The sequence below is a fragment of the Nelusetta ayraudi genome, unplaced genomic scaffold (assembly GCF_046127955.1).
Source record: "Nelusetta ayraudi isolate G7.1 ecotype Tasmania unplaced genomic scaffold, CSIRO-AGI_Nayr_v1 ptg000019l, whole genome shotgun sequence".
Lineage (NCBI taxonomy): Eukaryota > Metazoa > Chordata > Actinopteri > Tetraodontiformes > Monacanthidae > Nelusetta > Nelusetta ayraudi.
This window is the reverse complement of record NW_027466069.1, coordinates 9,856,986-9,870,629: the sequence shown is the minus strand read 5'-3', so window position 1 is coordinate 9,870,629 and position 13,644 is coordinate 9,856,986. Positions and strand designations below refer to the sequence as shown.

At 45.8% G+C, this 13,644-nt stretch overlaps 1 protein-coding gene across 1 annotated transcript in view; it reads left to right on the top strand.

Moving 5' to 3' along the window:
* Positions 1-13,644, top strand: part of LOC142888629 (metabotropic glutamate receptor 7-like) — a 77,901-nt gene that overhangs the window by 25,496 nt on the left and 38,761 nt on the right. Inside the window, exons 2-4 of the mRNA XM_076027116.1 lie at positions 3,260-3,476; positions 12,171-12,306; positions 13,336-13,490. Coding sequence (XP_075883231.1) covers positions 3,260-3,476; positions 12,171-12,306; positions 13,336-13,490 — 508 coding nt within the window. The remainder of the gene's footprint in view (positions 1-3,259; positions 3,477-12,170; positions 12,307-13,335; positions 13,491-13,644) is intronic.

Here is a 13,644-nt window from a genome sequence, read left to right as displayed (position 1 = left end):
AGTGTTAAAATGTTCTGTGCTCCCCAGTCGAAGATGTGTATGAAGTGTTTCTATCTCCTCAGCAAGAATAGTAAAAGAAAAAAAAATATATATTGGCTGTTCTAGTAGTTGCAGGATGATGTCATCTGCAAATTTACATAAGAACAATTTGCATATAATAGATGTATTGCAACAGAGGAATACAAATGATTTTTCCTTCTTTTAATCTGTTTTATTTTACTTCTAAAAAATATGCCTATTAAAACAAAGGAATAGTTTTTACTAATTTTTAAGAGAATAAATCACAAGTCCAATGTTTCCAAATTCTCGACCCCAATTTTTTTTGACACCCTTAAAATTTTACTCAATCCTAATTACTGTCATTAAATATTTGCCAGATAATCTTTCAAAAGGTTTGGCTACATCCATTGAAACCGCGCTTGGAGACTTAAGACTGATAGTGCAATATTTTTTTGTCACCGCTTTTGAAAACCCCATGAAGATGGCGCTTCCGGTGGTTCCTTTTGCAGACATTCTCTGTCTATTTAAAAACATATTTTTCTCTCGTACAAGTCAGACACTGACGCAAATGCTACCTTGAACAACGCACCTATTCCAGTTAATTGAAGCGCAAACATTTTCAATTACAATGCAATTTGCTCGAGTGTTTTTTGTCGAGTAACTTTTTGATTTAATGACATTTTTCGTTTGACTTAATTGGAAAGCACATCACCAAAGTTAATTTGACCATCTGTCTGAATATAATCCCCGTAGTAACACCTTGTGCACTGGGCAGAGGGCTCTTTGCAACTGACATTGGCTTATGGTGACGCACCTATACTGAAATTAGCATGCTGAACGGGGCTGTATGAAACATATTGAGATTTGCAGCTTTTTAGTCAGTCTCCGAAAGCTAGCCCTGGTGTCCTTGCTTGATTAATTTGTCCTCTACAACATGTCAAATGCAGTGATTCATCAGAGTGTTAATTACGCGGGGGTCCAATGTCATCTGTTGATGAGCGGATTAAAAGCACAGGTAAAGGCTTAAAAAAAAAAAGAAGATTGTAAGTGTGTGCAAATGTGCAGCCTTGATTGTCAAATTAGCAAGTGAAATATTAATCAACTTGATTCTTGGCCTTTGAATCACAAGTTTAACAGGAAATCCTTGATTCACGGTTCACCTATGGCCCTCGTACGACTCATTACACATCAGTGTAAATCTCAGATCCCTTTGTTTAAAAGAAAACTCAAAGTCAAGTGACAAGTTGAACCAGTCAGAAAAAAAGCTCCAGAAAGGAATTCAACACTTTGCATTTCAACAACTCAATCCAAGGACATTAGTGGTTCTCCTCTGAAGTGTTTTATTTCAGAACTCCACAAAAGAATGGGACTTAACTTTGTGTTTCACTACAATGCACACGTGCTTCTCACATGGAGAGAAGCGAGGACACACGGTACCATACTAGCCAGTATTTTTTTCCTCGCCATCTACAACTAAATCCTCCTGTCCTCTGTTTTTGTATTTAGCACTTACGGCGTCGTGCGCAAGACAGAGTTTCATCAGGCAGTGAGGGACATGGAAAGGAGCTCTTTGAACACGGCTGCCAGTTCATAAAAAGTGCAAAGACATCTCTCAGTAAATCTTCAATGACATGCCAGGGAAAAAAAAAGAAAGAAAAGGGGAGGGAATGACAAGGCAGCTGCTTAGGTACCAGATCCAGTGTTGGCTATGGAACGCATTGCGTTGTGCAATTTGAATATGTTCTTGGATGACTAATAGCGAAGAGTTTATGGCAGAACAAAATGTTCCTCCCAAGTTGTTTGGCAAGCTACTTCCTCGATCTCAGCCAATACTGTGCGAGTTGCTGTGGAAGGATGTGGTGACACGTCTACTTAAGTTTTCTTTCAGAAATTCCCTTCATAAGTCGAGTCATAAATATGATTAATCACGTGAGGGAAAAGCAAGTGGGATCCGGCGAAACATAGGAGATGTCGCGGGTTCACTCGGAAATGGAACTTTCCCCCATTTGCTACCGACTTTCTGAGGACGCTATTGTTTCATTTTCGACGGCACGTGAGAGTTCTTCTGATTCACAGAGAAAAAAAAAAAATATGTTTGTCAATTATTTACCGATTGCCTCCACTAGCCAACCACCCAAACATTAAATCAACTGATGAAAAACATCACTGCTTGATTCACATGGACACATAATTAACAGAACTTAGTTTGCAATCCATTTCAGTCGTTCGTTTGCAGTCACGGAAACAATAAAATTCCACAAACGCTCAGTTCTTTCAGAGCAACAGAGGGGGGGGCTTCAAATAAGCACACACCTCAAGGGACAATTCAGGAAAAAAAAAAAAAATCAATTTCACCTAGACTGGAGTGGGATTTTGTATTCCACTTTAGAATGCTAAAATTCAAGCCAGTGGATACCTCTTGTGACTCACATTAAGCTCTCACAAGGATGACGAGGTCCAGTAGCAAGAAATACCAACAGCAGCCACATGAATATATTTCTGAATTAGATGAAAGGATAAGTGGCAGACATAGTTTTGCTGACAGCATAGTGTCACTCTGCACTGCAGACACCACACGAGCCGCACAATAACATTTAATGTGTTTCGTCTCAAGGTGTTGCCCAGTGTAGAATTTTCTTCTTTGGTTAAGCTATCCCTTTAAACTTAAACGTAATGCAGATGCTGATGTTATGCATGAATTATACATAGTGTACATACATGAAGCTAAGAGAATAAACAGAGAACAGCTCGCCTGTCTCTGCCCTGAGGAGAGAAAAACAGCTCGCCAGCTGCTTTTTTTCCCCCCCACCAAAGCGACTGTATTTTGCTTGTTCAAGAACAAAACTTACAGTTTGCAAATTTAAAAGGGGTCATGTGCCGGGCCGTGTTTTTCTTCTTTTTTTTTTATTATTATTATTGTATTTATTTTATTCTTTTCAATCGTCTTCCCTCAGGCTGAAAACAAAGCGGAATGTGGCAAGTGCTTTCATTTTGGTCTTGTAGCACAAGAATGCAGCGGACAGTATACTTGAACTGTGCCTTTCGAGCATCTTACTGTAAATGAGGGTAATTTCTGACACGTCTGCGCATCCAAATAATGATCCCTGCGGTCACCATGGCAACTACCTTCCTTCTCACGCTGCACACAAGCCAGCGCCGATGCAAAAGTTAATATTTCCTTTTTCCACGCTCTCCTCTGCTCCCCCTCCCCCTCCCCCTCCCCCTCCCCCCGCCACCCACCCCTGTCTTTGTCCTCAAGATCCCACAGATCAGTTATGCGTCAACGGCCCCGGAGCTGAGTGACGACAGGCGCTATGACTTCTTCTCGCGGGTGGTACCACCAGACTCCTTCCAGGCTCAGGCCATGGTGGACATCATCCGGGCCCTCGGCTGGACCTACGTCTCCACCATTGCCTCGGAGGGCAGCTACGGGGAGAAGGGGGTGGAGGCCTTCACGCAGCTCTCCAAAGAAGCCGGTAAGATCGTCACGTGCAGGCACTATGTGCAATTAAATGTTTTGTTTTTGGGGTTTTTTTCAGGGTTTGTTTCTGTGATTTAAACATTCATTTTTAATCAGAGACGGTTCTTGCATTCGCAATTCATCATGGAAATCTGTTTTGGGGGCATGAATTATTGATCCACTTGGCTACTTCTGGTCTGGTCCCACGGTGAGTTGAGGAGCTGGCAGAGAACAAGTGGAGAAGACGCCACCGTCACAATAACGCACCTGGTACAACTGGTGTAGTGTCGCTGTAATTTGAATGAAAGCGCATTAGCTTTCTGCAGCACGCGCACGCTGCCGATTTAACATCAATTGTTGTTGTGCACTCCTGCACGTCCCCTCGTGCTGAAGGACTTTTTGGTTGTTGTTGTTTTTTTTAAATCTCTGCTGGTGGAAAATGCGGGGAGGGTTAATGATGGTTCTGTCATCCTTGTGGTCAGTTGGTTCAAATCACTCTGGTTTGTGTTTGTGCAGGGAGCAGCAGGGCTTTAAATATTTATTCTTTCAGGCAGAGGAGCCGGCCTTCTCTGCCGAAGGTCTCCAGGCGTTTCTCTCAGAAACCGTTTGATTAAACAGAGAGAGACGAAGCGCTGAGTGGTCCGGAAAACATGCGATTTAGAAATGGCCATGTTTTTTATGTGGAGGTCCAGTAATGCAACGTTAATGGAGATTGTTAAATGATCCTTAATGAAGCTCAAGAGCCCCTTTTCAAGTTTACATTTTTCTTTTGTTACGTTAGCGCAAGTGTTTCTTTCCCCCTCTCTCTCTCTCTCTCTTAAGCGATTACGACAGGCATTTGCATTCCGATGCGGTGTTGCCGAAAAATTGTGCATGCGCTTCACCGAGCCGCTCTTTTGCGCGCAAGTGCCGTGGCTGGCAAGTGGCTCTGCATGTAAACCAGCCACTCCTGACGGCGCGGGGTGAGTGAGTCTGTGTCATGAGATGTGCAGCCGGAGCGCTCGTCGAGAGAGAGAGATGCTGCAGCAATATTTCTGCGAGAGCAAGGACACCGTTTTACAGCGGTACAGTCAGTCTGAAGTGACTGGCCATGACTGCGGGTAAGGTTGTTCTGCAGCACGAGGGGCAGCGGTGGCGTGATGATGAAATAATAAACCCCCAGTGATCCCAGACAAAGCAGCTATGCAGCGGATGACAACGGGATTAAAAGTTTTGCTGCCTGTGTGCGTGTGTGCGTGTGTGTGCACGGATGATTTCCTGATGATCTGCGGGGAGCGAACGCCGTCTGCTCCAATAGACTCAAGTGGGAGCGGGTGGAGGAAAAAAAAATTGAGGGAAAACTAATGATATCCCACAGGCACGGATCAGAAGTCCGGCACATATGAATATTTTATCTGTGTTGCATCCTTGTCCGGTGTGATCACTCATTAAAATTTGAGGGAGCTGTTTTGCGACTTTGTGGTTTTCCTTTGGCAGCGAGACAGGAAGTTGCCAACCCTGCGCGGCGGCCGGGTCGCCGAGGTTACGACGGTGGAATCTCACGTGCACAACCCCGGTGACCTCCCGGCGAGCAGCGTTTTCAGTTGCCGTAAAAAAAAAAAAAGAAAAACTTCTCATAGCTTCCAAAACCAATTAGGAGCCCGAACGAATAAAGTGGGAGGGAGGGAAGTGACTGTTCCTGCGCGGAAAACCACAGAAGAAGAAACTGCTGATATTTGCGCTGCCACCGAGGCAGTTGTATCATACGTGGATGTCAGTTTTACATTAAAAAATCAATAAATAAAACTTGCTCCAGAGGATTTTCTTGGCGGAAGACATTATTTTTTTCTTCTCTCCTGACTTTCTTTGGCAACAGTTTCATTAAACGCCGAGGTACAGAGCAGCTAGCCATGGGACGGTCGGTTTCGTGCCAACAACAACAAATGTTTGAACCTTTATAGACAGATAGTTGGCAACATCACCTTCAAAAGTTTTACCTCCACTTTCCAAAGGATTTTTTTTTTTTACGTGTTCCTGGAGGTGTTAGATGAATGATTTGGGAAGCCTTTCATCTGTCATGCCAGGTTAGGAGGATGCCTGTCGATATAAAAGCAGTCCTTGTTTACCCTGTTTGAAAGAAAGAATTTCTCCAACTCCGTTACTCTGTGATAAAGAGGGTTGCTCGCGGCTTTTTGGTTGGGTTGTTTGTTTGTTTGTTTTTTCCAGGGGAGTTCCATCTCATGTTCCTTTTCCTCAACACACAGTGAACCTAGTGATTTCATTATGACTCACAAAAGAGTTAAAAGAAAATCGTGAGAAATTGCTGCTGTTGACTGTTGCCATCGCCGCCGCGCCACAGTCTCCGTGCAATATTTTGTTATTTACGTACAAATGGGAATTATTTCCTCTAAAGGAAACACCCGAGGCATTTTATCTATAATAAACACATTAATTATGTAACAGCTAAACTGTACATTCAAAGGATTTATGCAACGGCTCCGACTCTGAACCAGAAGTGCCGGCGATATATCGACAAAGGCGCAAGAAGCAAACAGGAGTGAAAATATTCCAGTGCTGTCCGCAGTGATGTGAAGCATTTTGTCCGGACCTCGCTGCATTTATCGCAGAGTAGCAGAAAGAAACAGTGCGGGGCCTGTGTGTTGAGACGTTGGTTCCAGTTGATCCTCGAGGCCTGGAGACTTTTTTTTTTTTTTTTTTTTTTTTTTTTTGCGGTAGTCCTGTTTGGTTGCAGTAAAATGTCAGATGCATTAGTAGGATTCTCGCTTCGCCACTCCAAGGAGAAGCATCTAGCGGCCTAATGCAATATGCCTCCCCATTACTCCGAGCCCAGACCAGAGTGATGGTCAGCCTGTATTGATCCCCTCTGTTGTTTTTCTTTCTGTTTTGTGTGTCTTTCCTTTTCTTTTTTTTGTTATGCTGCCTCTCTCCCTCCCTCCCTCTTCCCTGTTTCGGCAGCGTTCCATTGTGCTCCTTCATCCCTGCTCCAGGTGGAAGCTGGCAGAGATTAATCTTGTTTGTATTTTTCTGTCTGTCTGGAATCAGGCCAGAGCGATGGAGTTCAGTTTTTCCCCCCCCCCATTGGATTTAGAGGAGGGGGGAGGGAAAAAAAGAAAAGAAAGAGTTGCATTTGAGGAAAACCACCCACAAAGTATCACTGTGGGATTGATTGCAAGCGGGCTGCGAACACAATGTGTTCTTCGACGGCTGGCTGGCGCTCTGAAAAGGGCCGGTAGGGTATGTACCTGTTAAATATAGCACCAGCGTGGAGGAATGTTGGAAGAACCGGTGGCAGGAAGCCCGATGCATCTTCAAACACCATTAAGTAGGACGGCGTGCTTGAGAATGACCCCGGTGACACGGCGCAGTCCCACACCTCCCACCGCGGGAAGGCGGGAAGGAAGAGGCCGGGACGGCGGAATATGAACGCCGGCTGCGCGTCAGCCCATTCTGATGCACTCCCACGTGTCCAGATGGGGGAAGACTCAGGAGGGAGCAGGTCTGCGTGGTGAATGTCGAGGTGATAAATGTAATTGCAGCATTATGGATCCCCCTGGAGGTCTGAGTTTGGAGGGTGAGGGGCGGCGGGGAGGGAGGGAGGAAGAGTGTGGGGGTCGAATCCATCAAGAGCCTCTAATTTAAAGGGATTTGTATTTCACCGGGCGGAATGGCGCAGCCTTATTCGTGGCCTGAAGTGCATTTTCAGAAGCAAGGGCATCGAGGATGAATAATTGAAGCAGTTAATGCAGCGCGTGACCTATAGCACTCAGACAGATAAGTAGAGAACTTCCAGGAGCCTGATGAATTTGGCCATCACGGTCATTAAGCTGCCTTTGATATATTAATCAAATGAGAGGCAGAGGCTAGAGGTTCATTGTGGTTATAGTTTTTGATATAATGTGGGATCAGAGGTGCTCTAATAAAGCGGCCATGTCACTGCCTGGTATGTCTCTAATGACAGCAGAAATTCAATTTTGTGAGTATTTATACATACTCAACGTGGTGGAATACAATAAAATTGGATTTTCTGCAGCAGATTAATTGGGGTTACGTGTCGCCAGGCCATATTGGAAAAGCAAAGAGATTCAAAAGCTGATCGGAATCACAAATCTGTTTTTGGAGGCAGGGGAATGTTAGCACATGTTCCCAGTCTGCCTCAGCTGGAAGACGCTGCGATGCTGCACTAGGCTGATATCGTCTGAAGAGGTTTGAAAAGCTGCAGTTCTGGCAACGAACGACCTTGATTTATCAAAACAACTCCACAAAAAAAGAAATCTGGGCCGCATTGCGCAACGCGAATAAAACACAAAGACTATAATGTTGTCACCCAACGGAAATGTACAATTTAAGCTATATACAACATAAACTGTGATTAAGGTGCTACATGTTCACTACAACAAACTTCTGTTTACTTTACATTTTTTTGCAGGCTACGTCAAGACTAATATTGGCCATTGTCCATTCGTCACTATTGGCCGTTTGCTGACGGTATGTAAGTTTACGTGGACACAAATAATCAAATGAAAGACCCAATGAGATTAAAAATGTGTCAGGTAAACACATCAATTGGAAGATTCTGATCCAATTAGGTTAGTTCGGAAAGAAAAGACGTCCATGTGCAAACTTTTTCCGATTGAGACTTCCTGCTTGGGGTAAATGGTCCTCCCTGCGCGATGTGTGCCCACATCACCATGACGGACTCAAGCGGCTTCGCCCAGGGTCGGGAGTGGCCCACGTAAAAGGCACCGTGGGTTTGCGGCGATGTCTTGAAAGAGGAAAGTGAGGGCACTAAATTTAATGTGCCTCGAGTGGTGAACGTGTCATCCGGGTCTCTCCTGCGGCACCGCAAGAGCAGCAGTATTCCGAACTGAGCCTGTAGCTTAGCTACCGCAAGTGGAACAACGTAAGTCAAGATGAAGGTCCGCATTAAAAGAAAGAAAACTACATAAACAACATAAATAAAAGGAAAAAGATTTTTTTTTTTACAACATTGGCGGAAGAACAGCTTCTGCTTCTTTTACCATTTCTTTAAAATGAGACCACTTCCCGCATGCCAAAGTAATCTTTTCTGATTTAATGCTTAGTGCACGTATAGGCACATCATGATTGGATCATTTCATGTGGTGTCCATGTAAACAGCGAATTTGGACTATCTAATCCTTCCAAGTTTTTGATTCGATGAAGACATTTTGCACAGCTTGTGTCAGGAGGGGGCACAACACACTCAGAGTGGCACTGGGCCACTGGCTGGATTTTGTATGTAGCTCCTTTTGGTTTTAGGTCCCATTTTTTTCCCTCAATTACTGAGGATTTCTAAGAATATTTGTCTCGAGTCTATAAAGGAAGCAGGTGAAAATGGAAATGTGAAAATTCACAATTAACTCCTCAAGCTCGCTCGGCTTTTCTGAATCCATGTGCCAAAACACACAGTTCTGAAAATCCTCCCAAGGTGATATTGCAAAGGGTGCTGAAACCTCAATGATTTGTCACCCTGGTTTGGTAAACGGCAGTGATGTTAACGACCATGCGGCCACCTTGCATTTGTCTACTTTGGAACATGTGGAAGGTCCATCAAATCAACACTTGGGAGCTTAAACTGAGCATTTTTATGGAGGAGAATGTAAACAGAGGGCTAAATATGCTGGTTTTTTTGGACACCTGTGGTGGCTTTTGGGACGCTCAAACGGAGAAGACGGCTTCAGTGGAGAAGAGGTGAGAAATGAAGATCTGACAATGCGCACGAAAAGGCCCTTCACAAACAAGTTGGACCAGCAGCCAACAGCAAAAACGGCAAAGTTTTGACTACGATAACAAAAGTGTTTGAGAACATTCAACAGGTAAACAGGTTAATTGGCAGCCAACGATAGCATCAGGATGGAGCAGCAGCGTGTTCCTGTTGGCTCAGAAATAATTACATAAACACATTTCTTTTGAAAGTGATTGCATTCTGTCCGCCTCTCAGCGTTCCTAGAAATTCAGCGGCGGCCAGAGTGTTATATGCAAGGCTTTTCTTCTTCAAAAAAAAAAAAAACAAACTGGAACGAGTCAGGGTAAAAACACTCTTCTCCCAGAGCCTGACATTCATCCGTCTGGCGCCACACATCTCCAGCCAAGGCGGACGCGTGGCTCGACTTGAGAGCCGCCATCTGAGTCGTGGGCTCTTTCAAGTCCGCCGAGTGCTTCCAGTGACAGGTGAGGGCGGTTCGACCCACAGCACAGTAGCGCCGATCCAATACTTACCTTTCCATCATAGCTGCCACCTGACCACCTGATGACTGACAGATGAGCCGTTCTGCAGGCACTCAATAATTTAGCTGCCAGTCGGCAGCTCCTGGCTGCATCTTAAGATGCCAGCGTGCTCTTCGTCCTTTCTGCAGATGGGCCGCGCTCCAAGAGCTTCTTATCTTCATCAGTGGCTCCTGTGGTCTCCGTCTGCGGTATCGACTTGCGTGACCTTACAATATATCTCTGTTCAAAACTGCAATACCATTATAGCAGCTCTTCGCACAAGCCGGCAAGGTTGTTTTTTCCTCCCCTAATGGAGTTAATACATTTTCATGAGACTTCAATTCTCATCGACCTCAAACGCAACCGCCCCCTCTTCCCCCAGACTTGTCTTTTTGTTTCGAAGGAATGAAGGCGTGTATGATATCTGGAACTAAAAGGTGCTAATACGGCGGAATGGAACGGTGTGCAGCACTTCCCAGGTTCCTTAAATTGGAAACCTGGAACTGTGTCGCTCTGAAAGGTTTCTTCTGGTTTTAAGGAGCTACTTCAGCGCGGTCCCTCGGAGACCCGAGCGACGTTTGCCGCTCGGCGCAAATGACAGCCGAACCCGCTTCAATTGAACAGGATACCAGAAACACTTCAGCGAACTTGCGGCGCCATTTCCGGGATCTTCTCTTTAATGTTTAGTCCATTTAGAGCGGATAACAGCAGCCGTCCCAAGGGTCTTCTGACACACCCAGGATGTTTTCCGACTGGAGAACAGATCCTAATTCTGTCTGCTGCTGCCGCTGCTGCTGCCGGTACTTAAAGGGGGGAACGGGAGAGCGGGGAGGATGCTCGGCGCTTGTCATTGTGCTATCTTCTGCCTTTAGAAAAGCCACAGAAAAGCGGGCGTGGAGATGTGTGATCTGCCAGCGAAAAGCTGTTTATATCAGAGTAATGAGCCTGAGGAGACTGGCAATTAGAGAGATTCTTTCCATTTCCCTGTCTACTCAGGGAAACTCCAGCCGAAAGGTTATTGGCTATGCTATTAAAGTGCTTGAGTGGGAGAAATTTTAATTGGCATGGGGTAGAGCTTTGCTGTTGACTCAGGCAACTGGTTGCCGCCTGGAGTCGGAGGCCTACGGCGGCGATGATGTTATATCGCACAGGTGATGATCCTATTGGCTTTTCACCCAGAGAACCATTAAGGCCCCATGCTATGCCGAAACAACTGCGCTGATGGTTTTCTAACAATAATATGAGACTCTAGGCAGTGAACCTGCCAGAAATTAGACCAAAAAAAGTCCCACCTATACTTTTTCCGCTTGCTCCAATTTTCAGAAAGTGTTCCGGTCACTCACTTCAGGACGTGGTTCCTCTGTGATGTCATGAAGGGCCCGTGAGCCTCACTGATACCTCTGGGTGTAGTGATGACACGTTCATTGAGTAATTCATTCGCCTGCAAAGTCCTGTCCTCTTCCAAACGTGAGGGTTTCAAGTATCAAGTAGAGAAAACCAAACCTTTTCATACGAGGCTGTAAACAGAGGGCTAAATATGCTTTCTGATCCTGACTTTCTGAGATCTACTGGTCTGTACCAGCTGGCAGTGTGACAGTATTGGTCCACTGGAGTGTTGGATGACAAATAAAGATGAGAAAATGAAAGTATATACGGGACCGTCACAGGACAGCTTGCCTTGCAGACCTGTAGTTTCTCTACATAAGTAATATTTTTACACCGTCTTAGCACGCGGCTGTTTAACATCAACAAGATTATCGAACAAAGCGCTCACAGCCAGACAAAATAATGTAGCGTGTCAAACGTTGGGCAACTATTCATCAACGCAGTCTGCAATCAGTAGCCTTCGTCCTGTAGGAACTCATTAACGCTGACCTGTCAGAGATTGATTCATTGTGAGTATGAATATCCGTTTTGTCTGCCGTTGCAGCCCGCGCTATCTCATTGGTTCGGGGTCCAACAAGAGATGTTTGATAATGACCCTAATGAAAAGTCAATGGCGAGCTGTTGGCTTCCCCCGGCTCCACGATGCGAAATCTTTAGCTTTGTGTCCCCGCTAAAGTGGGCTGTAAAATCAGTTGAAATATGCCGGCGAACGTCTCACTCCGGGAGGAATGACTCTGCTGCCTGCTCGGTGGAGGGGGCGCTCGGTGAGTGTTGTGCTGCACGCCGCAGCGCCTTCCTCAGCTCGCTGCCAAAAGCGTAACTGCGTACAGGAAGTGCACGAGACGAGTCGTTTAGGCTCTATCGCAGGCATGACAGCATCATCCGAGTCCCTGAATTGTGTCGAGATGCTTCCTTCCCTCTATTTCCATACAACAAGGGATGGGGGGGACGGGGGGGGGGGGGAGGGGACATCTTTTGTGACCCAAACCTTTTGTGTGTGCGCATCTCTTTGTGTGAGACTGTGAGTGAATAGGTGAGATTATCCCTCAGGTCTTATCGCCTCTTACTCTTCTCCCCCATTAAAAAAAAAAATAAAAAGGTGGAATCTGCATCGCCCAGTCTTTGAAAATTCCTCACAACCCCAAGCTGGAGGATTACGACAAAACCATCCAACAGCTGCTGGAAACGCACCACTCGCGGGCAGTCATCATCTTTGCCAGCGAAGAAGACATACGGTGAGGAGCGCCGCGCAATTCTGGCTTGGTACGCGGCGCTCGGTGCTGCTGATGACTTGCCACGTTTAGGTCTTTAATCTCCGAGTAGCAGTTCCCGGGGACACGCTAGAGGCACAGATTTAGCATGCGGGCTACACAAACACACCTCCGACAAACACAAACACGAGCGCACCCCGGAGGAGAACAAAAGGGGAAAACAGATTACAACAGAGCTGCAGAGATATTGTTTTATTTGCGTCGGCCCGTGGGGGGTGCGGTGAAGAACCACAGAATCAAACATTTAGCACCTGTGAATTCGAAGCGAATAAATCCATGGGCTGTCAAATGTGAGGGCTGAAGGCGCCGCTATCTTGAAAGGGCCAACGTGTTTGTCAACATTTGCAGTGGAAAAACTGCCGTTAAATTGACATTGGGAGAGATTAACTGGCGTTAAAAGGAATATGAAACACATAAGGAGTACGTGAGTTTATTTTCTAATGACACATTGTGCCATCAGTCTCCCGGAAGTTCTGTGGTTTATACTCCGAAGTCGCAGCCGGTGTAAACGAGGACATCAGAAAATAGGGATTAATATCACAGCGGAAGGGAATTTGTAAATGAGCGAAAAATGAAATGGAATCCAAAATGAAGTCACCTGCTGTCTGCAGGGCGGGTCGTTCACTCCGCCCGCTTGATTGCAATTCCTTTTTTGATAGCTGAAGCTAAAGTGGCAACACAGCCAATTAAACAGGCAATCATTCGTTTGCAAAAACGCTTTTTACAACCAGGTGCCACTGACGCTTACGCACTGGGCCTTTAAAGAGAAAATTACGTCCAAGGAAAACACAACACGCTCGGCAGTTCACGCAAAACACTCCCCTCACCTCTTGCCTTAAGCGAGATAAACTACGGGGCTGTGCGACCATGAACACAGACCAACTCCTTAAGACTGGCCATGCCTTTTGTTTAACTGTCGCAAGATTGCACACACACACACACACACACACACACACTTCCATGCTTGTAAATTTGCAACAAATGTCCTTGCAGGGGTGTTCTCAATGCTACCAAGAGGGCCAATCAGGTGGGCCATTTCCTGTGGATTGGATCGGACAGCTGGGGGAGCAAGAGCAGCCCCATCCACCTACTGGAGGATGTGGCGGTGGGAGCGGTCACCATACTGCCCAAACGTTCCTCCATTGAAGGTAACAGCACTCCATGCTAACATTCCACCGCGCGAGGGTTGTAGCAACCAGGGCGCGAAGGCGACTGACACAAAGGATGGGAAACAAGCGCAGCTGACATCTATGGAGCAATTTTCAAAGTTGTGAACGTTTCGACGGGTGCAAACAAATGCTG